Genomic DNA, 26,170 nt, shown 5'->3' on the forward strand with positions numbered 1-26,170 from the left:
AATGTGGCATGCCCAGAGCAGATGATAGACTACATTCAGAGTTTTGACAGAACACAGAATGGAACTGTTTTGCTCTACACAAAAACCTTTCAAAATGAAACCAAGTTTTCCTCCTGATACTAGTAGTATTTGGGTGGCAAAGGGAGAATTTTCATGGAGATTGTGGCGGAGAACACCCCTCCCCACAGTCTGCCCCGATTGGACCCACAGCAGCACCTATTTACTATTTTTAAAAGATCCATGCAACTATAAGTTATGTATTAAGCACCATAAGTAGTTTGGCACTGAGAATGTGAGCTATAAAGTTTACCAAAGCTCTTTAAGTGGCATTTGACAAGCCACCAGCTCAGTTCACACTTAACATAAAGCCAAACCATGGCAGAGCATAAAGGTGCAGGCTCCTGGAGAGGAGATTGTGGCTGCTTTGCTCTTCCTCTTGTCCTCCTGCTACTGGAAGCTAAGCCATAGTTTGGCTTGGTGCAGTGTATGAACCCCTGGTGGTTCGTAGTTTGTCTCTGCCAGACAAACCATGAGCCTAGGTTCAGGTAACACACCAAGCCAAACCATGGTTTAGCTCACAGCAGCAGTAGGACTGGAGCAAGCCATCTGCAACCTCCTTCCCAGGAACCTGCATGTTCACACATTCATGCTAAACAACTGTCAATTAGCACCAAGATTGCTTGCTTCACATTCTCTTGGAGATCTCACTATGTAAAGGCAGTGAAAAAATATCAATTAGCAAATCAAATTATTTTATGATAGCACTAAACAAATTTTTAAATAATTTATATGCAATTCTTCTAAAAAGTAATACTTTGAACATGCACTGATTTGAAACAGACACACAATCAGGACACAGTATATAAACAAGATTTCAAAGAGGAAAACTTGAAAAGTAAGATGTAATGTTGACATTAGAGAAAAGATACATTACCATGATATTTTCAAGTAGAGCATCTATTGCCACAATGTTATCAAAATAGGTTCTGCAGGATAATAGGTGAAGTTCTTATTAATAACATCATTTATAGATTTCACTACCACAATGACCCATGCTGGTTTTCATTTACTGTTAAAACAATAGGTTATCATCTATTTATGAAACCATACCACATGAATCCTCTCCCTGAATAGGCCTGTATGCACTTATCATCTTGCTCGACTGTGCCCTATATGCCCCTTCAAGGACCACATATGGCAACTGGAGCTCTAAGCTGGATTGGATCCATGCACACAGAACCAACAGAAAACTTCATTTGTCATCTTTGGCAGTGCTATAAAAATGGCCAGTGCTGACAAAGCCAAACAACCCATCACCTGTTTGTTCTACATCTGGGTACTTATCTATCACATATGTATCCTATTTTTCCTCCAAGAAGCTCATAGCAGCAAAAATGTTGCCCCTACAACAATCCTATGATGTAAAAACTAAAAGGTAAGGAGGTAACTAAGTGAACAGGGAATTGAACCCAGATCTCTCTTGCCTAAGCTGCAAATTCCAACTTCTGTACCAGACTAGATGGGGGATCCTTCAATTAAGCAAAGGTTCAGATCAGATGTATAATCATACAATCCAGTAGATAAGATGATAGTCAAACATATGTGATTCTTTTTAACATTTCACCCATATAAGCTACACTTGACCAAGCTATCCATCTTCTTTTATATTGCTAAAGAAACTGCTTTAGCTGCCTTCAGCAATTTCCATGTGCTGGGCTTGTTATAACATTTTCCCCCCAAATTACACCACCTCTAAATGACTTTTTTTTAGTACAACAATATAGGCAATGTTTATTTCATTTTTAATATCCTCTTCCTCTTTGCATTGGCAGCAGGACACTGACAGCAGGCTTCTCTATACCTGGTTCTGTGAGCACACCAGCAAATATTCCCTCCTAAAGCCAGGTGCAGCATGACTGGAAAAACAAGCTGACCTTGCTTCCACAAGCTACTACAGCAGCTCTCTCCCCCTGGTTAATATATAGTAGCTGTCCCAGGCACCCAAAGTCAGTAACAGATAAGCACCAGATGTATTAACAAAAGATGCTTTGAATGTTCCACATTCTCAAGCATCGCTGGCCATTAGATTTCATTATTTTCAAGAGACAGATATTATTCCAAAAATTGTGTACCTTTTTATGTGACATTCAGACTGATAAGAAAGAAGAAATGTAAGACAGTGCTTCTGTCTGGGTAAGAACTGTCATCATTTAACATCCATTCCTAAACCTTGTAGAAAACATCCTGAGGTCAATGCCGAATGCATACATTTGCTTTCCACAAGAGTAACATAGTGCACAAAATCATTCTTATGAAGAATTTATATTTTCCTGCTGTTTATGTACAATTTATTTATTTATTGCTAAGACTTTTGCAGATAGGTGCACTCCGTTACTGAAACCAGGATAAATAACAAGTTAGAATTAATGTTTCTTCCGCCATAGTTTACACGTAGTCTTATGCATGCCTACTCAGAAGTAAGTTCCACTGAGTTCAATGGGACTTACTTCCATGTAAGTGTGCATAAGATTTCAGTGCTTATCTTTCTATACCAGCTGGTAATATACTAAGGGCAGAAACAAGACATGACATTTGCTAACTACCTTCCATGATTCTCCATCACGCATATTTCATGCAACTAACTGAGAATGAGTTGTAAGTGTGACTTACTTTGAAACTTCAAGCAGGAAGTCATTCAATTCAGTCTGCTTAGCGAGGCCCTTCGATACCTGACCAGAACATTTGAAATACTATTGCTTATATAAGCAAAAGGTTACATTCAAAAGTATGAAGTATATATGCTATCTAAAATTAGATATATATACACATACATATACACATCTTTAGCTTTAGATTTATTGTGTTTACAGATATGCTAACTCGGATTTATTGTATTTTTCTAATTGTCTAAAATGGCAGCTCTTACACTGTGAGCCTGAAGACTTTCCTGTTTGTGCCCTCCTCTGCATATAAACTCTGAATGCAGAAACCTAGGATACCAGCTCACAGTCAGTTCTACTAACCTGCTCAGACAGGTAAAGTGTTCAATTTTCTGCCTAAGAAAGATTGTCTTCCCCCCATTTACTCATCTTATATAAACAACATCTAAGACAAGCAATAACTGAGGTAAATAAGCTATATTATTTTCTACCAAATCCTTTGGCTGAGTAGTATGTACATGTTCTGGGTTCTTAAAAGAAAGAGGCAGACTCAGGCCTACACCACTTACCACCATTGCCAAGTTCATGGTAGCTCTCTCAGATTTGGTTAGATTTTAAAAAACTGAGTTTGGAGGATTTTATTATTATTATATATATATATATATACTAAACTGGTGGAAGTAGCTGGGAAGAAAAGTGAGTTACAGAAGTTTTCATGGTGCAGGCAAATGATTTTGATTGTCCCTAAGAGGAAAGCACTTGTGAGAGTTAAGGACCATTTGGGTTTTTAAATCTCACTGATTCAGTGGCAGAGAGCTAAGTTCATGATTAAGCAAAGACTAGGTGTGGGGAAACACTAGCATGACCTGCCAAATCTCCCCATTTCGTTTGTGCAGCCATTCTGGAGAAGCCATACCTATCTGCCCTGCATCTGAAATCATATGTGACATCAGGTGTGAGGCTGGTATGGGCAGCGCTTAAAGGGACAAACAGGAACTTAAAGTGAGTTTCCGGTTTTTCCTTTGCTGGTGCAAGGCACACTTCCACTTGCCCATCAACCAATGTGCAGTGGGAGAGCACCTTGCTCAACAGAATCTGTTTTGTTCTTCCAACACTGCTCTTTGAACCTCTGAAAGCCAGAGGTTCAAAGAGCAGCATGGGGCTGCTTGAAAGTCCTTTGCAAACAGCCTGCCCTGCTCTTTAAACTTGGGTAATTCCATGACAATGTCAACTTACAGACCTATCTTTCATTTTCATATGTAGTTAACATGTTCTATATCATTTTAAAGATAGTTTTCCAAAATTTCATCATCTGACAACAGTTTTTCAAAATGGCATTTTACATGTGAGTAAAACAACCAGAAACATGACGTGCAAGATGACTCAGAATTTCTCTCATTTTTTTTTTATAATATTCAGTTAAAGACCTCTCCAAGAAAATAGACAATAGGTTAATGACCTTTTTATTGTACTGACAGTTTTGCTTTCTCATTCTCTTCTCAACTGAGAAGAAACTTCATGCACTGAATAAAATCAGATGAACTTAAACCAATAAAACTTATATTGGTTGGGTATGTAGTCAGAAGAACACATACTCCCTTCTCCCTCAACAAATGAAAATAACTTTATGCTCTTCCTTAAGATGTTAACATGAAGAAAATGTGCTGAGATGTTACCTATCAGATGTTTTATGTGCAGCAATTCCTACAAGCAACATAACACCACAATGTGCACAACTTATATAGAATATATGTGTTGTGATTTTGTCACTTAAATCCCTTTTTAGGGTTGTCATAATTGTTTTCCTAAGAGTTTAATAATTATTAGGCCTTATTATTTGTACCATACCATCAGTGCAGGGCACCTTACAGAGTTTTACAAAAAGAGACAGGTCCCGACCCTCAAGAAGCTTACCCTCTGAAAGACAAGTCAGACAAGGGGAAGGTGGGCATATGTTAATGCTTTTAGAAGATAGGTAATATAATTGTATGTTTAAACTTTCTAAGTAACTTCAATCTGGGTGTGGTTTAGAAAAGGCAGAATTGGCATTTCTCTACTAGACCCCCCCCCAACTTCACCCACTTTCTTGAAGCATGAAGAAGTTTCTACCAGCTTCCTCTCAGATTTAGCAAGGAGCCAGTCTCATTCTGATTCATCTCCCTAGCTAAACTGAACCGAATAACCAGGCTCATCTATACATACAGGTATTCTCCTCAGGACCAAAGGTCTCTTGCTGAGCCTCAGGTTAACAGTACAACCCTGTAAAAGGCTGAAGGCAGTTTTGAACATAAGTGTAAATGTTTGTGGGGGTTTTTTCAAATATTTTAAACTGAAGAGACAAAGGGGATGATGCCCCTATGGTAAATGTAATTATTCTGAAGGAAAGCACTGATGCAGAAACAGGCACTGAAGCACTGGTGCCAACTGGGCAACTTTGTTGTTGTTGAGTTTGAGGGAAATTGAAAAGAAAATTTGTTGACCAGGTGCTGGCAATATTATGTTCATGAATATAGAATCCTCTTCTTTAAAACACAAAAAGGACTTCGTTAACATTTGTCTTCCCTACAAATAAATATAAAAGTTGGTTGAAGGGGGGGGGAATCACGAGGGGTTTCCACAGCCAAGTTTAAATTCCAATGGGCATTACAACTTCTCATATGGACTTGCTGCTGACCTTCAACAAATGCACAATAAAGTGTCATTTTCACAGGGTCTTGCTATAAGGCATTTGTGCATGAGACAGTGAATTGTCACCAACAAAGAGATCTTGGACCTGGTTCTCACCAACAGGGGGAAATTGATCGATGAAGTGGAAGTGCTCGGAAACTTGGGAGGAAGTGATCATGTTCTCCTGGGTTTCAGGATACAGAGGCAAGGGGAAACTGAGTACAGTCAGACACGCACTCTGGACTTTTAGAAGGTCAATTTCAAAAAGCTGAAGGAGCTACTGGGTGTGATCCTGTGCTCAGAAATACTTAATGAGAAGGGAGTCCAAGAAGGATGGGGGTTTCTAAAAGGAGAAATATTGAAGGCCCAAATGTAGACAATACCAAGAAGAAAGAAAAGTGGGAAGCATCTAAGGAAACCGGTGTGGCTGCATAAGGAGCATACAGATGAGCTGAGAGTTAAGAAGGGCATTTATAAGAAATGAAAGAAAGGGGAAATCACAAAGGAGGAGTATGCATAAATAGCCAACAGCTGCAGGGGAGAAGTCAGGCAGGCTAAAGCTCAGAATGAGTTCAGGCTTGCAAAAGAGGTTAAAAATAATTATAAAGGTTTCTTCTGCTATGTCCAAAGTAAGAAGAACAAGCAAGTGGTGGGTCCTCTGTGTGGGGAAGATGGAGAAATGCTATTGGGTGAGAGAAAAGGCGGAACTACTCAACACCTACTTTGCCTCTGTCTTCACCCAAAAGGAAAGCGATGCCCAACCTGGTGAGAACAGAATAAATGATGTAAGGAGGGAGCTGCAGTCCAAGATAGGAAAAGAGGTAGTAAGGGAACACCTAGCTACTTTAAATGAATTCAAATCTCCAGGGCCTGAGGCATCCAAGGGTACTAAAGGAGCTTTGTCTATTATTTTTGAGAATTCTTGGAAAACAGGTGATGTCCCTACAGACTGGAGGCAGGCAAATGTTGTCCCCCTCTTCAAAAAGGGGGGGGGAATACCCAGGTAACTACTGACCAGTGAGCTTGACATCGATACCTGAGCATTTAGAAAAGGATGCTGTGATTACTAAGACCCAGCATGGGTTTCTCAAAAATAAGTCATGCCAGACCAATCTGATTTCTTTCTTTCTTTTTCTTTCTTTTCGATGGAATTACAAACTTGGTGGATCAGGGAAATGCTGTGGACATAGTGTATCTTGATTTCAGTAAGGCTTTTTGACAAAGTCCCCCATGATATTCTCGCAAGGAAGCCGGTAAAATGTGGGTTGAACAAGGTAAGTGTTAGGTGGATTCATAGCTGGTTGACTGACCGAACCCAAAGAGTATTCATTAATGGTTCTTTGTCATCCTGGAAAAATGTGACAAGTGGGGTGCCACAGGGTTCTGTCCTGGGCCCATTGTTGTTCAATGTCTTTATAAATGACTTGGATAAAGGAACTGAGGGGATACTCATCAAATCTGCAGATGACACCAAACTGGAAGGGGTAGCTAATGCCGCAGAAGACAGAATTCAAAATGACCTGAACAGATTGGAGAACTGGGTGCAAGCTAACAATATGAATTTCAGTAGGGGCAAATGTACGGTTCTGCACTTAGGCAGAAAGAACCAGATGCACAAATATAAGATGGAGGAGACCTGGCTTACTAGCAGTACACTGGTACCTCGGGTTAAGTACTTAATTCGTTCCGGAGGTCCGTTCTTAACCTGAAACTGTTCTTAACCTGAAGCACCACTTTAGCTAATGGGGCCTCTTGCTGCTGCCGTGCCACCGGAGCCCGATTTCTGTTCTCATCCTGAAGCAAAGTTCTTAACCCGAGGTATTATTTCTGGGTTAGCAGAGTCTGTAACCTGAAGCGTATGTAACCCGAAGTACCACTGTACATGTGAAAAGGATCTAGTGGTCTTGGTGGACCATAAGCTTAACCTGAGTCAACAGTGTGATGCAGCAGCAAAAAATGCTAATGCTATTCTAGGCTGCATCAACAAAAGTATATTGTCCAGATCAAGGGAAGTAATAGTACCACTTTATTCTGCCTTAGTCAGACCATACTTGGAATACTATGTCCAATTCTGGGTACCACAATTTAACATGGACGTTGACTAGCTAGAACATGTACAGAGGAGGGCAACCAAGATGATCAAGGGTCTGGAAACTAAGCCTTATGAGAAGCGCTTGAAGGAGCTGGGTATGTTTAGCCTGGAAAAGAGAAGACTGAAAGAAAATATGATAGCCATCTTCAAATATTTTTAAGGGCTGTCACATGGAGCATGCTTGTTTTCTCCTGCTCTGGAGGGTAGGACTCAAACCAATGGCTTCAAGTTGCAAGAAAGGAGATTCTGACTAAACATTCAGAAAAAACTTTCTGACAGTAAGAGCTGTTCTGCAGTGGAACAGACTCCCACAAGAGGTGGTGGACTCTTCTTCCTTGGAGGTTTATAAACAGAGGTTGGATGGCTATCTGTCATGGATGCTTTAGCTGAGATTCCTGCATTGCAGGGGGTTGGACTAGATGACCCTTGGATACCTTTCAACTCCATGATTCTATGATTCTGTGCTGGCCACAGCTCATTTGCCAGAAAATCTTTTAGCAGCAGCATCTACCATTATTTTCCTGGCTTCTTGATTATTTTAGTAGGGAAAATCATTCCAGTAGGCACACAAAGAGTTTAATGTTAACCCAAATAATGTTATATAAATAAGTTTACAATGTTATGTTAGTTACTATGGAATTACCCACCTACAATTTAAACTCTTTAAACCTCCAATTTTTTGGAGGTTTAAGGAGCAGAACAGGGCTGCTTGCAAAGGGCTGCTCTTTGAAGTCCTGACAAGTGGGGCTTCAAAGCACAGCATCACCTGATGTCACTATGTCAGATTGTCTGACGGACAGACAACGACCCTGCCCATATCTCAGTTTTGACCCACCAGAACCTAGCTTTATTAACAGGAACAATACTTCCTATCAAATTCTGGCAACACACTTTACATTATGAAGGGGATATTTCTTGCAGTACTGTAAAAACTTTATGTTAAAGGTGCATTTTAACTGACTTTGCGAGTTTCTCCTGGTTGTACCTGTTGGCTATATATATACATTGCCATCTGTTATGCTGACTGTTGTACCATTCATTTCAAATCAATAAAACATTGTGGGGTTTTTAAGTTGCCCCACAAGCAGTTGGCAGATAAAGATCTGGCCCACCAGCCAGAAAAAGTTCCCCATCCCGGCGTAAGACTCTGAATCTGGAGGATTTCATACATCAATGGATTGCAATAACATAAATCCTTGGGTCTACTCTGAGTATGGCTAACACTGGCTATCACCCAAGATATTTTTAAAAGTATTGGGTGGGTCTTGGGAAAATGGAGGCTCAAACTGAACTTTAGGACACACACATGTCATGCTCATAGAAATGTATGTTTTGACTTGTCCACATCCAAACTTGCATCTCGCGTGGTGAGAGCTTGATGTGACCTGGGTTCAAGTCAGAAAGTAATTATTAAGTAATTGAATGACTCTCAATTTATGCTGGGGTTACATTCCAGGGATAGTACCTAAAGCCAAAATTGCATGTAGTCAAAACAAATTGGTCTCAACGGCAGATGGAATTGCTGAAACCCTTTTCCTGGATACCTGCCCCTTAATTTGCCAAGTGCGTAAAGCTGAATGTACATAAATTAAATGCACATAAGTTGCAAGTTATCTGTACACCCTTTTGAAATACAGATAATGAAATATAACTTGATTATGTTGTCAAACAGTTTACATCAATCAGATATTACAAAGCTGATTGATCATGTTTTATATTCCTAGAATCTGTTTACTGTTTTCCTAAAAAAACCTTTTCCACGGTCTTACCTCTACTTGATGTATTGCTACAGAAGCCCATGCAAGATTCGCTGTTGCAACCTGAAACAAAAGAAAATCCTTATTTCCTGAACTGTATTAGTGACCAGCCACTCTGCTCCTGCAATGCCCCGTTTCTGAGTCCTCCACTGGCGACAGCTGGCAGTAACATAATTGGCTGCACATTACACAGAATGACAGAATTGTAACTTTCAACCAGCATGTGCAAGCATGCTGCTCATTCACATTCAACCACAGTTTACTTTCAACCATAGTTTATTTTCAACTGGATGTGATACGTCAACCAGATCAATGATTTGGCCCAGTGGATATTAATAATGTAAAATCTGATCCACAGTTATGAAAGTGGCTTCATCCCTTCCCCATAGCAACATTCAAATACCCACTATCACATTTAGGCTTTACCTCCTGATGGCTGAGGAGGAAGGTGTCATTGCCCCAGTGTCGATAAAGCTCCAAGATACCAATCAAGTCACCAAGTGTAGTAACTATTGGCAAACAAAGCACTGACTTGATGCGAGTTCCTGATTCCAGCCCAGTACCTTTGGGAAACCGCTCATCCTGGGAAGGCAAGCACAGTTTTAAACTTAATGGTGTGGTTTTTTCCCTTATCGCTAAAGTTATGTCAGTTTTGTCTATAAATCTGGGATATCTCTGTTGAAATTTTGAGGACAAACTCACAGCTTAGCCTTCAGGTGTGTTACAGATTCTGTTCAACATTGGCAAAGGGGTGTATAAACACACTATCAATGCTAGGCCATGTTGATTTATAACTGGATAGATTTTGTTCTTTCTGAAACAGCCTGCATTTTGGGGATTGCCTGATTCAGCTCAGGGTCTGAGGTTAGGTCCACTTCAGGAAAGAAATTGCACCATTGTTTAGGAAATACATGAAGAAGAATTACCGGGAAACTTGTTTGAAACCTCTTTTTTCTTGATTGAACTGATGATTTAAATCAATCCACTTTGCCTGAACAGAACTCACTCCCACATAGGTATGAAAACATTTGCAGCCTGACATTATTTTTTAAAAAGACAGTAATTTACCCCCAAAATATCTTCTACTAATAACGTTTTTCTAGATTTGGCTACATATGCAGATACTGTAGTGCCAAGCATAATGGGTCCCACAGGAACAAGATGTGGTTGTCCATCCTTCACTCCTGGTGGCGTGAACACACAGAGGCTCTAATGGGAGGAAGTACAAAAAAAGAAAACTGCATTTTAAATGTTTGACTCTTTCCATAGTAATCATAATGTTATATGGTACTAGAACAATCCTGAAATCAGTAGTTTACATTCATTTACATTTTTTGAAATGCTGAAATACGGCATTGTTATTTGGGGGCAGGGGAAGGTTAATTCACTATTTTGTCCTTATGAAACTTTTCCAACTCAACTGATTTTGCTAAATGATGCAACGCTCTAAATGAAAATAAGCATGGATGGAAAATTGCTATGGAGGTCATCATAGAAATGGAATTCTGCTTAAGGAATACTCTTGCCAATGGGAGCAAATTCAAAATCCCAGCCATTGCTTTTATAATAAAATCAGGTTGAGTTGTAAAGGAACTTCTCCCACGCCCCAAACAGTCTGTCAGGTAAGAGAACATGGTAGAAATGGGACTCTGCTCCGTGTTTGTTTGTTTTTGAAGAGGATTATCATCCTCTCTACTAAGATACTTAGGGGGTAAGTGCACTATTACTCACATATGCTTCTATTCTATTCCTTTCTTACCACGAACTGCTACTTGGGCCCAGCAATTCCCTTCACCCATAAAAAGAGAGGTGGAAGGACTTTGGGGAAATGCAGGGTTGAATCTTGCATAGAAAAGCACTGTTTCACTGAGGGATGTGGGGAATGGTACTGAATAATGCTGCTTTGGATCTTGTGCTGGGAAAAACTTCAACCCCAGTGTGATGCAAGGAAGAAGGAAATGAGCTTCTTGGCTAAAGATAATGTATATGATGTTTCTTCAAGGGGTGGGGGGGAGAGAGGAGGGATTCTGGTGGACTGCAGCCATTGCCAAGAGCAGCTGAAGAGTTCCAAGGGGATTTCCCTGCCCATTTGCAAAGCCAACACATGGAGATGGGGATGAAAACACAATGAGGCAATGCCAGTACTAGGATAATGCCAAGGCATATGGCATATCAAGTGGGAAGTGCAGAATAGGCAGGGAGTAGAAAAACCAACCTTTGATGTAACAAGCTAAGGGCTTGAGCTTTAAACATGGTTTATTAACAAACACCATGCACAGACCATAACTTAGTATTACATATGAATGTGGCTATTGTGAGTTACTCTGAAAGCTGTGCTATAAAAGAAACTGTCAGCAAGAGCTGGGCTGTCAGCAAGGAATGTGGCTGTGAGTAGATTGGCGCACTGACAATGGCATGATCAGGAAACCACCAGCAAGTGTACTTGTATGCCTCAGATTTAGATTTCAGAAGTGCAGCAATGGCCTATTATGTGTCAATTTTATGCCCAACTATAGTTTAGCCTACCCCTCCTTCCAGGTGAAAATCCCATCATCCCTGATCATTGGCTGGTGGGGTTTGTATTCCAAAGCAACTGAAGGGCACCAGGTTGGCCTGATCCAGTAGGAATCTTCTTATGTTCTTAAACAAATAATGTTTTGCCTCATCTAATCTCTCCCCGACAAAAAATGCATGAAAAGTAAGTAACTCTGGCTTGAGTCTAAGGGTGTTTTGAATTGGCGGAAAGACACTTTCACTTGCCCGAGGCAGCCCCCCCAAATTCTGGTGATTTCCCCATTATGTACATCCCCAATGCCTCTTCCCACACCATCCTGGAAAGCCCCACAGCCCCCAAGAGTGGCTTTGGGGAGCTGCAGAAGGTTGCAATGCGGAGGAGTTTCCAATAAAGTCCTGCTATATGAATAGAGTTCCACTTGCAGTTCTCTGAATTCAACCCATAAGAAATACAGTAATTCCCATTACTAGGTTCAGTAAGGGACAGCTATAAGCTATTCCATGCCATAAAATGTTTAGCAGAGTCACTAGGTGGCATGCACATTGTGTAGAATTAAGTAAGAATTCAATGTTTTGTAGTCTAGAATAAGAGCATAATAAATTCACCTTAAAGCATGAGCATGTATTGTTTCTCTGGCTTCTTACTACCATTTTCAGAGTAAATGTATCATGTCAACACGTACGGAAAGGAGAAACCTACCCAGCAGTGGCTGACAGGGCTGTGTTGCTGATCTGGGTTCCCAACGCCACACATTGCTGCCATCACTAGGAGGAAAAGGACCAAGGCAGTGGGGAGCTCAGCAAAGTGTGAATGTAATAGTAGGAGCTTAAGATTGACTCTGCTAAACTCCACAGTGCCTGGCCCCTCCTTATCTCAGTAACTGGCAGCCACATGTGGTGTTGAGAAGCCAAGTCAGCCTACAGCATCCCGCCAGCCACTACTGAACCCATCTCATAGCTACATTGCTATTCTCATCCATTTGTCAGGGAGGTAATACTCACAATAATTCTTAGAAAGGAAGACGTTATCAACTTTCAAACTCCAATAGATTGGTGTCACTAGAGGGCATACACCCAATAGTTCTTCAAGGACTTAAATGTGAATTCATGGGGGGAGGGGAATAAACAAAATTAAAATAAGCCTTCCTACAAGATGTTGGCCTATGAAACATAATTTAATTAGAGGCAAGCACTTTTAATGGCAGAATTGTTAGATCTGTGGATAAATAGGGTATATAAAAGGAAACATGGTTTTTGCAAAAGACCATGCTACGTAGGTTATTAACATTACCTGAAAATATCAACAAGGATGTAGACAAAGTGATCCAGAGAAAACCACGTGCTTGGTCTTTCACAAAAACAATTCATAGCTTTTCTCAAAAAATACCCCTAAGGTAACTTATGAGTCCCAGGATAAGGGATGGATCATGTTAATGAAGAAAAGAAATGGAAAAATTGGCAATTTTCACAATCAAAGGAAAACAGTAGTAGTCCTAAACTCAGAGGTCAAGGAGTTCAATGGAAGTATGTGTACTTAGGGCAGCAGCAAGAAGTCAACCCATGACCTTTTCCGGTTTAGTAATACAAATTTAAACAAAGCTATTAATTAATGGAGATTCTTTTGGTAGGTCAGCAGAGAACAATTTGTTCATCAATACAGATTGTTAGCTGCATTTACAGAACCACATCTCATAATCAATGCATAGCTGGTTAACCCCTGTTAAACCTTCTACAGTACATTGCATTAAGTGGCTTGCAGATGGGAGTTCTTTACATACTTACATTATTGCATTCACCCAGGAAATACAGTGCAAATCCATCAGCATTTGTAGCTGCCAAAGAACAATTAAAACATTAAGGAAAAGACTGATATACTTGCTGAGGTTATATAGGGCATGCCCAGCTAGCTTTCTTTATTAATCTTTTATGAAGAACTATACTAAACTATACTTCACTAAAAACGAAGTTTATGAATAACACAAAATTACTTTATTACATTCATAATATTACATTCATATTACATTCATCTATGATGCTGTTTACATAAAATATGTTCTCAATGGAATCTGGCATAAAATATATGTTAAAACATTCTATTTGTAAGCTCCTAGCTATGGACACAACAAATTATACAATGATCTTGTTTTGTATCTAAGTATAAACTGAAAATACAAGACAAAACTTTGAAAGCTAGAAAGAGCTTCCAGTGGTGGGGGCGGGTCTAGGGGGAGATTTTCAGTGTCTTGTATAGTTACCATCAAAGCCATCAGTCTTGTCGTATCACTAATTATTCCACCAGCTCCTGTTAAAAACCTGCAATCTTTTTCAACCTGCCTTGATTCTCATTCTTCTTTGCATTGCCGGAAAAAAGGTAAGAGCAAGATGAAAATCTGAATCATGTGAACAAAACTGTTATGCAAAAATAATTTGCTCCACCTATTATTAATTATAATTATCGTTTACATTTGTATTCCATTTTTTTTCCTTTAAGTGCAATGCAATGATCTTCAACCTTGCCCAATGAACTACTTTTCACAACTGTCCTCTAAACCAGGGGTTGCTGATCTGGTGCATGTGGATGAAGGCCTTTCTTTGGTGACCCTGGGATAAACCATAATCCCTAGATGCCAAGCTTTCTTTTATTTCCTTTATGTAAGCTTCTATTATTTTTAGAACCTGAGATAGGAGGCAAAACGCAGACACCATTCTTCACATTTTTTCCATGGGAAATCAGCCTGATCCAAGCTTTCAGTGTTTCATTTTATCCTCTGCTGAAAATACCCCTGCTCGAAAAATTCCTGTAGACACCCATGTGTGTGAGAGAGAGGGGGTGAGAAGCACCAGGGAGAGGAGGGAGAAATGCACATGTAGCCTCTATAGACAAGAGGCTCTGTAGATATGTAGTCATCAGTTGAGAGGGAGAGGTGGGTGGATGGGGTTGTTTTAGTTTTTTGCAATTTTGAAACCATGAAGGAGCGTCTCCACCCCCATCATTCAGCCTGGACACTGAAGTCCAGCGCTGAGGGCCTTCTGGCGGTTCCCTCACTGTTAGAAGCAAAGCTACAGAGAACCAGGCAGAGGGCCTTCTTGGTAGTGGCGCCCGCCCTGTGGAACACCCTCCCATCAGATGTCAAGGAAATAAACAACTACCTGACATTTAGAAGACATCTGAATGTGTGACATTTTAATGTATTTTTAATCTTTGTTGGAAGCTGCCCAAAGTGGCTGGGGTAACCCAGCCAGATGGGTGGGGTACAAATAATAAATTATTATTATATTATATTATTATTATATGAGGGGAAAATAGTTTTCTTCCAGGGGTTTCAGTGGGTAAGGGACTGGTTTTTTTTGAAAAACTGGAAAAAATGCAATACTGTGTTTGTTTTCTTAAGTACTCTTTTTTAAATGTTTTTTTATTAAACATTTTCATGATTTACAAAAGTATGTGCAATGTCTCTCTCTCTCGCATTTTTTCCATGTAACATTTTTACAAATCAGTTTCATTTGTTGAGACATTAGGAAGAAAAGGGGGAATCCCAGACTGCACTCCTTGGCCAAATACTGGGAGATATTCTATACTCTGAAACATTTGAAAGCACCTTTCGAACATTAAGCCTTAAGTGCACTGCTTGTTTAGTAATTCAGTCAAATACAGAAGCATTTACTGTATATTTCTGCCTTTGAATCTTGGATCCAACATAATAAACATAATAAATGTTTTCTTACCCATTCGAATGATGCTACTCAATTCGTATAAGAGCAGTTGATTGTGCCCTCCTATATCCATCCGCTGCTCTATAAAGCCGTTCAGGTCATATACCACTGCTTGGATATCAGGATTCTGGTACTATTGAAAAACAAGCACATATTGAAGAACTATTAAAACTTTTATGAAAAATCAATATGATCAGACGTTATTTGATTTGGTGTTTTACAGCTCCTATTTTGGAAATAGGTTTGGTGTTCTTAATTGTTTAAATTTTAATAAAAATTATTAATACAGCAGCAGCAGCAGTAGTAGTTGGTTAATCTAAAGCAACAGAAAACCCAAAAGAGAAAGTGAAGTCAATGCTTAAGGAGAAGGAAGTCAGGGAATCGTGAAGCACAACAACCTAAAGATACTCTCCTTTTCTATTAGCACAACAGAAGTAAATAATAATAATTATAATAATAATTTAAAGAAAGAAAGGAAAAAGAAAGAAAGAACTCTCATAGCTCAGTGGCAGGGCCCATGCTTTGCATGCAGAATATTCCAGGATTAATCTCTGGCATCTCCAGGTAAGGCTGAAAACCCTGCAGAACTGCACTTAGCTCAGTGTAGACCACAGACTGGATCCAACCAATTATGTTTGCCTACAGTGTGTAGGCCCTACACAGATAAACATTTTGGCAATGCTAACTGAAGAATCAATATATTGATTTCTTACATGGCAGAACTTCCATATCAGGTTTACAGTGGTGCCCCGCAAGACGAATGCCTCGCAAGACAAAAAAACTCGCTGGACGAAAGAGTTTTCCGTTTTTTGAGTTGTTCCGCAAGACGAATTTCCCTATGGGCTTGCTTCCCAAGACGAAACGTCTTGCGAGTTCTTGCGAGTTTGTTTCCTTTTTCTTAAAGCCGCTAAGCCGTTAATAACCGCTAAGCCGCTAATACCCGCTAAGCCGCTAATAGCCGTGCTTCGCAAGACGAAAAAACCGCAAGACAAAGAGACTCGCGGAACGGATTAATTTCGTCTTGCGAGGCACCACTGTATATTGAAAACTATTAACCTATGATCCTTTAAAAGCAAGGATCACAAATTCTTTGAACTGTGCATGGTTCAACTGCAAACTAACATCTAACATGAACAAATATAGTCAAAACTAATTGTAAATTAAGTGAAATTTTCTTAAACTAATTCAGCTATCCATGTAAAAGAATAAAAGAACAGTATTCTTTCTGAGCACAAAATTTTAAACTACTTGTTCAATTTTAAACAGCCTAAATATGTGTGTGTGTGTGTGTGTGTGTGTGTGTGTGTGTGTATTAAAACATTTATATATATATATTTTAAAAAGCTTCCATTTTTTAGATGATTTAAACCACACTTTCAGGGTAATTTCTTTGCTGTTCATAACTACATGAAAAAGTTCCTCTTTGCATTTCTTAACAATGATAAAGGAGTGAAGGACCTGAAATATTAGATCATAAAATGAAATTAAGAGTGCTTTTTACACTTGACAGCAGAACAAAGAGTATTTAAAAAGTGACATTTTTAAGTTTTAAAAAGGTGCTGTTTTCATTTAAAGGCTAATGAGAGCAAGACAGAGGGAGCGTTATTGCAATTCTAAATTTAGAGCTTAGGATAAATTTTCAGATAAAGCAGAAAATGGTCTTCAACTTTTTTTATATATATATATATATATATATGCAGGTTTTGGTGTTTTCGGGTATCTTCCCGTGTAAGAGTTGGGGTGTCTAACACCAAAACCTGCATTCCTGTACCCGTGAAAATCTACGAAAGCATATATATATATATATATATATATATATATATATATATATATATATATATATATATATTTGCTTTCGTAGATTTTCACGGGTACAGGAATGCAGGTTTTGGTGTCTTCGGGTGTCTTCCCGTGTAAGAGTTGGGGTGTCTAGGCGACGTTTCGACGAGGTCTCACTCGTCATCTTCAGGCTGGTGCTTTCGGCTTCTTGTTACTGGAACAGAGCATCCTGACACTGAGATCCTGCTCTGTTCCAGTAACAAGAAGCCGAAAGCACCAGCCTGAAGATGACGAGTGAGACCTCGTCGAAACGTCGCCTAGACACCCCAACTCTTACACGGGAAGACACCCGAAGACACCAAAACCTGCATATATATATATATATATATATATATATATATATATATATATATAGTACTGAGAAATAAAATACCATAATTTAAATTTCCATATTGCCAAGGCAATACATTAGTAAAGTATAATTTCCACGTCTTTCTGTCTATGACTTGCCCATCAGCCAGCGATAGAGTCACCACTCCTTCTCCTCCCAGTTCAGTTGGTGGAGGGGGGGTCAAACACAAATCCCTGGACACTCCATTCCTCTCTGTTTTCATCCCCTTTTCTCTCTCTTCCTGCCATGTCAAGGGATGCATGAAATTAGACTGAGGCCACATGAAGCCCTAGGGCAACACACTCCTGCCTTGTGCTCTCACATTTCAGCTTCAGATTAAGAGTTAGACAAATAGCCAGCTGAAAGTTATGGAAGAAAACCCCAAGTAAATGCATTATAGATAACTTACTGAGGATGATGAGCTGAATGACAAGTATAACTTAAAAGTGCACATCTTCTAATGTATAATACACAACAGCAGAAGATTCTACACCCACAGGGCACATGTAACCAAGTCTAAATATGGCTGAATGCCAAGGAAGAAATGTGAGCAAGCACATACTGCCAAATGAGCAACTTGTCTCTCTCAAAATATATATGCATTCTCCTCCATGATATGTCTTCAATATTTTCTCACAAAGACGGCAAAACCTAAGCCTGCTTGATGGAACTATCCTATGCATAAATTTCAATGGGTGTTACTACCAGTGTATATAGGATTGCAGTCAGTTGTTGTGAATGTTTCAGCCTCACTGTTGTAATTTCCTCCAGCACAACACAGCATAGCACAACAGGTAGGAAACAATAACACTTCACGTCACAGACGTACAATTCCCAGGATCCCCTGAAGAAGCCAGAAAGTGTAAACATTTATAGTGTCCATGTGCCCTTAAAGAAATACAGCAGCAACGCATGAGAGAACTACTAGCAACAGATGGCAATGTTTTATTGAAAGCATGCCACAGCAATCAATGAAGTACTTCCAACAGTTTTCCTAGTGCTATCTTCAGTTTGGCATAGGGGGAAAGAGCTGGAACTATAGGAAATAAAATACATGCAGCATTCAATGGCTGAATTTCACACAGCTGCATCTCAAATTACCAGCATCAGGTGGGATGTGTATTTCTTACAATGACTGCAAAAATTGCAGAAAAATAACACCTCATGTTGATATTTCTCTAACTAATCCTTAGCAGTGAACTGAGATCCACCTGTAGTCTAGAAAGCTCTGTGCTAAGATGGGAGAAATAAATAAAGAGAGGGGATTATAGCATGGTAAGAAAGGAAGGGGAAATGTCTGCAATTTCCACTCCCTGACTCATCAAACAGAAAATGCAAAAACATTCTACTTGGAAAGAGCAGAGGTGTGTTGCAAAGAAAATCTCATGAAAGTATTTTCCATTTTTGAGGGGCTGCATTTTATATTGTGATTAAGCGCATTCGTACAGTAGGACTCCTACAGCTCAGATTGACAGTGATATCATACCAGTAGAACAAAGACTGCTTGGACAAACTCACTCCAGAAATTATGGCCGGACACTCTGATTTAATAAGAACTAAGAGTCTAGTTTTTCTTTTTACTGTTAGTCAGGTTTTTATGGCACACAGGGAAATGGTTTAGCTAGAAAATTTTAAGTACATTTCCATTTTAAAACTTTTAATAATTTAAGGCATTTCCATCAATGAACTACTTTTCAAAACAGTAAGATGCTTTTTATTCAGTGATTTGCTCACGATATGCATAATTTGGGAAATGGTTTACAATGTTGCAACATTTCCAGCATACCATTTCTTCTTATCAATGTTTCAAGTTGGCATTTGAAAGGAATATGTTCTGTAAATCACAACAACCAAAAATAACTTGAGCAGGTCTCAGTTCAGAAACTAATCAGACCTTTACATGGTAAAGGATCAGCACCAATTTTACCTTCACAAGGATACATAAAATCATATATAATGTAGATACCCAATTATAAGCAATTCAGGATAGCTTAATCTCAGGGTTCTGAGTTCAAGCCCAACAATAGGCAAAGAATTCCTGCACTGCAAGAGGTTGGACTAGATGGCTCTCAAGGTCCCTTCCAATGTTACAGTTTTTACAGTTCTTTGTTACAAAGTTCAGGAAGATCACTTAGGATTGGGTACCTATTTGGTGTCACTCATTCCTTAGCTAAGCCGAATAGATTCAAATGTTGCTCCATATGCAATTGCATGAGAAATCTGGAAATATTAATTCTTCTGGCTGTGATTCAGAGAGCCCTTGAATTATACACTGGGATTTCTGTATTCACAGCAGCACTCTGGAACACACAATAGCCTCATTCAAAGTTAACAAAAGCAGTGTGGATTATTTAGGGGAAAATGGCACACTACATTGCAGCCATGTGTGACATTAACCTGACATCCCTTCTATACTGCAAAATGCTCTTGGAAGGGGGTGATTTGCTGACAAGGGATTGGGAGGGGGGGAGGAAGTTTTTAACCAGGCATGTTACCCCTGGAACTCCCCCAGCTGCTTTTGCCCCAACCTAGTGCCTGTGAAGTATGCACAGATCCAGAGTACAACGGTTTGAGCAGGGCAGTTTAAATAAATAATAATAAATTTTATTTATACCCCACCCTCCCCAGCCAGAGCCAGGCTCAGGGCGGCTAACACCAGTAAAAGTACAGTAAAAACATAATAGGGGGAAAACCCAATTTAAAATACAGGTTAAAATGCAATTTAAAATGCAGCCTCATTCTAAAAGTAGCCCATAGATCAAAACCATAAGGGTCAGACTGAGTCCAAACCAAAGGCCAGGCAGAATAGCTGCGTCTTGAAGGCCCTGCAGAAAGATGTCAAGTCCCACAGGGCCCTAGTCTCTTGTGACAGAGCGTTCCACCAAGTCAGGGCCAGTACTGAAAAAGCCCTAGAGAAATGGTGGCTGCCTAAGCCATCCCTTACCTCATGTTCCTTCTACAATGCAAGTGATTTCCTCTTGAAAACACTTAGCAAGAGAGAACCAGCTGCCACAGCTAGAGCTAAAACAAGTATCTGAAAGGTGAGAGATGGAAATGCACACTCCGCACTCAAATAGACTAGGATCCAGCCTCCAAGGGGCCTTTTCTGCCCTCCACACCTGCTAGCCATTCCCCCTTCCTCAAAGGAAGGCTTTTTTGCAGGTTGGAAGGAGGGAGGAGGGAGGAGGAAGTTTTCACAGTGCAAGGCAAGAGGATGGAAAGAGTGATGAAACTTAAGTAATAGGGGGTTTTTGTTTTCTCAAACTCGCTTAATTTCCAGGGCAAGCTGGGGGTGGCTCACACATCCCTAATCACAGTTTTAATACATTTGGTTGCAATGTACCATGTCCTTATTTACTTCTTAAGGCTCTGAATGGTATTTTAATTGGTCTGAAAGTTGTTAGTGTGCTCACCAGCAATTTCTCTGGAGCTAATTCAATGAATGAAGTGCAACGCATCAGGAAATTCATTTCAAATCAACAGAAGGCTGCTTGGACAGTTTTATGTTCTGGGGAACAGAGACACACCTGTACGGTACTTACCCTGCTGATATGCTTAGGAGTCGAAACATCTGTAAGAAAAGGAAGCGAACAATTAGATGCTACTGGAAAGTTCGGGATAATTTTAATTTTCAAAAAAAATCCAACGTTAAATAATCCTACTGCTGCTTTCAGTGTCTATTACATCACAATATATTTCGAATTGTTTTATTCCACATCCTTATTTTCAGTAGAATACTTAATTTGGGCAAGTTTTAAGAATTCAAATCTATTCAACATATTAATCTATGGCTCATATTTGCAGCTTGCACTGGGGGAAAAATCACACTTCTATGCTCCCTGAATCTACAATCCAGACCCTTGGGCACATGTCCATCTTATGGCACCTCAATGCTGCTAAAGGCACTGGTAAGATGGTATGAAATCTGAACTGCAAATTTCCATGACATTCTTCCCTGGTGCACCCAGCCAAACAATGGGCAAGTGGAAGTTACCAGAGGCTGCAGCCCCACCAGCAGCAGGCATAGGAAACCTCCCGGTATGAGGCATTTTGGGGGAAGACATGCTGCCATCATATGACAGCAGTGGGTCTGATCCAGACTTCTTTGCTGCCCCATTCTGGGAACTGGCACAGTGAAGGGGCATTTTCTTCACTGCCCACCTTCTGCCTAGGCCACCATGAGCGCCAGGCTAGGGGTGGTCTGGCTCTTTAACCTTCTGCCTTAAACAAGACACATGAAATATATTGGTGGAATAGAGCTGAGAAGTTTTCTTGTGCCTTCTCTGGCAACACTGCACCAACTGAGTGCTGACACAGCCTGGTCCAGAGAAGGAAGACATATGTCTAATAATTAACTCTTTATTGGCAAGAGAAGCACTTACAGCAGCTTCCACAGTGCTCTTAGCCTCTAGGCAACTGTCCACAGGTCTGCCCTATGGAGCAGGTGCAGCAACAGTGGGGCCACTCCCCTCCCCTGCCTTATATACCTTCCTCTGACAGGTTGCATGCCCACAGCATGAGACTTCTCCTGCATGGAAGTCATTGCTGCTCTTTCCTTTTCAAGCCCCTCCTGGTTCTAGGAGACAGTGGGATGGGGGAAAGTGAAGAATCTACTAATCCATCCCACACCAGAACCATCCCTTCTTCCTCCGTCACATCCTGTGCACCTTCCTCCACCTTCAAATGCTCTCAGTCTCACTTCCCTGGCTCCTGCCTTGCAGGTGGTGTGACACCCCATAAATCACTGGCCCCCTCTCCTGGGTCACTCCCCTGGTCCTCTGTCTCTGCTGCACACTCTTTGGAGCCTGCCTGCCAGATTACTAACCCACCAATATATATGGAATTATGCATTTTTAAATTGAGGACATGCTTATGGGATGGGGCAATACCTAGGGGAGTTTCAAGTTGCTGTGAACTGGTGTTTTACAGACCAGCCAAAGTCTACAGATTTGGCTCAGTCACATAAGAACAAATTGTAACAGTCTCTGTGTTTTGTTTTCGCTATACTGTACAATGTTTGGAAAGATTTCAAGCTGAATGCAAATGGTTGCTTTTCCTCACTAATCAATGTGATGTTCTGACTGATGTATCTTTTTTTTCACCTGTATGCGTTGAGGTTCCTTTATACAAAAAAAGCCAAAACAAAATAACCATGAAACAATAATCCTGCATGATTAAAAATGAGAGTAAATTCCTGTAACTTCTCTCCTCCTAATGTTAATCTGTCACAGAATATAAAATATATTGGCTCACTGGCTCACTTGGTTTCTGTGTTCTTGAGTACATTGAAAACAAACAGACTTTTGCTGAACTTTGCAATGCAATCCTCAACATCTGCAGAAAAGTCAAGACTGAACAGTTCCCTCTTTTCAGACCAGCTGACAAGAGAAACAAAAGGAAATACCCCTTGGGAATTGTCTGCTAACGTCAACAAGGGTAAGGGGATCATTAGCAGTAGAAATGATAGGTTACCACATGGGAGAGAGCAGGAATCCAATGTAGAACAAATTTACGTCAAGGGAACTATTGCATTCTCTCCGAAGGAACCCTACTGTAACTACAACATACGTACATTTGTACTAAAGACGTATTTTATGCACTGTACTCTAGGGACTGAAAATATGACACTGAGCAAATATTCATATGTCCTCTGGACAAACACGAGCACTGGAAAAATGACAAGAACATACATTCCTTTATTTCTTCAGGATATTTGAACAAATCTGTTTTGAATAATACTCTACCTTTTTCCTAAGGGCTTATCCACACTTCCTCTTGTCCTGCTGCTTTCCCCCCAGGGAAAACCACTCTTTAGCACTCATTCAGAGCAAATGGCAATTCAGGTTCTCTCCAGATTGAGATTTGCTCTCATTTAGCACTAAAGAGTGGAAAAGGAGTGGGACAAAGGGATGAATGCTGTGGAGTAAAGATTCATGGTAGAACAGAACAGAACAGAACAGAACAGAATAGAATAGAATAACTGAGTTGGAAGAGACCCTGAAGATCATCTAGTCCAACCTCCTGCAATGCAGGAATATGCAGCTGTCCCTTACGGGGATCGAATCTGTGACCTTGGCATTATTAGCACCACACTCTAACCAACTGAGCTATCAGCATAATAAAAAAACACTCAGTGGAGAAAATAATTAAACATGTAACTAGAAAAAAGCATGAAAATTATATTATTTCATGTGACATGTTCATTTCATCTCTGAAATACATAGAAGAAAAAGAATGCAACTCTAAAATGTTTTTCTCTTCACGCATTTCTCTGTAGCTTTTCTTCCAAATGAATTTATACCTGCCACAACTCCCTGAATTTAATGTTATATAGCAGCAACCTCTCCAAACAGAATTAAGAGCTTTCACTTTACTGTAACACAGAAATGGCAAAAGCCTTTAAAATGTTTAGGAGCAAGGAGACTCTCTATATACAGGACAACCCGAACTGTTACTTTGTGGCGTGCCTGCTTTGCTCCTGCAGGCTGCTCAGCTCAACATTCAGTGATGAATTCCCTCAAGGGATCTTCTGAGGCTGTTTCATCACAGTGCTTTGTTCTATGACAATAGAGGTGTGCTCACCTCTGCAGAGAGAAAGCAGCCTTGAAGAAGCGAGGCTGTTTTATGCAGGCGGATGAGTCACCTTTGAAGGTCCAAGAGGCTCCCACCTCCCACTTTGTAATGAAGTTCTTGTATCAAAATTTAAGAGCAAATGTCAATAAAATGAAAACAGACATCAACTGTCTTGGCAAGCAAGTACAGAGATCATATTGACTGTGGTGAATAATATATTAAATTACACATTGCTTTTATTGCATCCCAGTAAACTCTAAAGCCGGATCTGGGTGGAATACTGGTCCCTGGGATATGAGGTCTGGTAGGATTGGGAGTGTCCATGCAGTGATCACTGTCAGAACTAGAAACTCAAAGAAACAAAGACGCTGGGGCCAATGGGGGGCACCACTAGGACTAGTTGTGCCTGTTCCCATATCTTGTACAGAATTCTTGGTAGGATCACCACCAGAGGAAAAGCATAATGGAATCCAAGAGGCCATGGTGATATCAGAATGTCCCAGGCCTCTGCTCCTGGGTCCTGGAACCTCTAGTAGTAGTATGGGAGGCAAAGAGGTCTACATTGAAGGGCCCAGGGTTCCCTGAAGGTGTCTGAACACCAAGTTGTGAAGCATCCATTCCCTTGGATCCAGCCTGGTGCAACTCAGACAATTGGCCTGTGTGTTGGATGTACCAGAGATGTGTTTCAGAGAGATGCTAAAGAGATGCTTCTCTGCCCAGAACAGGAACAAAGTAGTCTCTTGTTGCAGATCTGTTTTGGTCCCTCCTTCTCTGTTTATCTAGGATTGCACACTCGTGTTGTCTGTTCTAATCAAGACATGGGGCAGGCACCCGCAGCAGAAGTACTGAATGGCTAGTTGTGCTACAGAGAGTTTGAGCCACTTGACGCTGTGTTGGAACTTGGTGGCTGTCCAGTCCGCTGAGATTAACTGTCCCTCGCAATGTGCTCCCCAGTCTTGTAGGCTTGGTATCTGATGTTATGGTTCTTTGGTAGCCAAACCTTTCCAAAGGTTGGTCTCCCTGGTCCACCAGTGCATGCTCTCTTGTAAATGTGGAGGGATTGGAACATAGAGATGATTGCTGTGGATAATCAACCATTGGTGTGGTAAGAGGAACCACTGAAGCTGTCTCACGTGCAATTGGGCCTGTGAAGTGAATTGTGAGGCCAACATGCATAGACCCAGGATACAGGCTAACAACATGATGTCCATCCTCTTGGACAATATCAATAGTTTGGCATCAGCTTTAATCTTGACTGGGGTAGAGAGAGGAAGATCTCTGGGCCTGTGTTGAAGTGGAGGATGGGCAGAAGGATAATCCTCAAAGCCCAGGAAGGAGAGGAATGACAAGCCTATGTCACAACCTGTGCTGAGCTAGTTTCCTCTGGGGCACTGAACTGGACATGCAGTGGCCAGGAAACAGCAGGGAGAACAAGGGTAACTGGTCTTACGTTGTCTCTAGAACTATGGGTCCACTTCTCTTGCTTTTCCCACCTAAACTGCTTCTGCACTACACTGGCAGTAGACTGTAGATGCTTCGTGTTTCGCAAAGCCTTATGGGGCTGCTGGGTCTCACAATCGCCCATCAGGGCTTGCTGTGAGCCCAAAGAGGCCATCTCACCCTTTAAGGGAGGGCAGAGTCTTATGAGGGAACAGAGGGTGACCACACACAACTGCTGCAAGGAAGCAGTGGGTCCCAAAGGCCTGATTTTGCCTGCTCAGGAGCACTGGGCCCATCTGGGCCTTGTCAGGAAACCCTTTCTGTCATGGATTGCGGGGGGGGGGGGAATCTTGACAAACATAGTTGTGCCTGTAAGAATCCTCTGGTACCAAAGGGATGCAATCTGTAACCAAAGCTGCAAAGGGCTGCTCTGATTTCCAGGGTGGGGGCAAGCACTGCCACAGCCACTTGCAGAGCTTCCAAGAAGCTTTTTAGCATCCTAGCTGCTGCCAAGCTCAGCCCACAGCCATGATCGGTGAAATCAGATAAAAACTGTGGCCAGGAGTAAACGCCCCAGGCAAGC

General features: G+C 40.7%; 1 protein-coding gene across 10 annotated transcripts in view; it reads right to left on the minus strand.

Annotated features, from left to right (window-relative positions):
• PDE10A (phosphodiesterase 10A) overlaps positions 1-26,170 on the minus strand; it is a 198,655-nt gene that overhangs the window by 29,809 nt on the left and 142,676 nt on the right. For 6 of the 10 annotated variants that reach the window (XM_081188207.1, XM_081188205.1, XM_081188201.1 and 3 more), the window contains 8 exons: positions 21,117-21,145; positions 15,417-15,537; positions 13,473-13,522; positions 10,245-10,385; positions 9,603-9,758; positions 9,189-9,239; positions 2,671-2,750; positions 935-986 (listed from right to left, as the gene is read on the minus strand). In XM_081188207.1, coding sequence (XP_081044333.1) covers positions 935-986; positions 2,671-2,750; positions 9,189-9,239; positions 9,603-9,758; positions 10,245-10,385; positions 13,473-13,522; positions 15,417-15,537; positions 21,117-21,145 — 680 coding nt within the window. Of the gene's footprint in view, positions 1-934; positions 987-2,670; positions 2,751-9,188; positions 9,240-9,602; positions 9,759-10,244; positions 10,386-13,472; positions 13,523-15,416; positions 15,538-21,116; positions 21,146-23,875; positions 23,896-26,170 lie in introns of those variants that run through there. The other 4 variants (XM_081188206.1, XM_081188204.1, XM_081188208.1 and 1 more) reach the window with 2 other exon arrangements.

Source organism: Podarcis bocagei (assembly GCF_964188305.1).
Source record: "Podarcis bocagei genome assembly, chromosome: 3".
NCBI classification, from domain to species: Eukaryota; Metazoa; Chordata; class Lepidosauria; order Squamata; family Lacertidae; genus Podarcis; species Podarcis bocagei.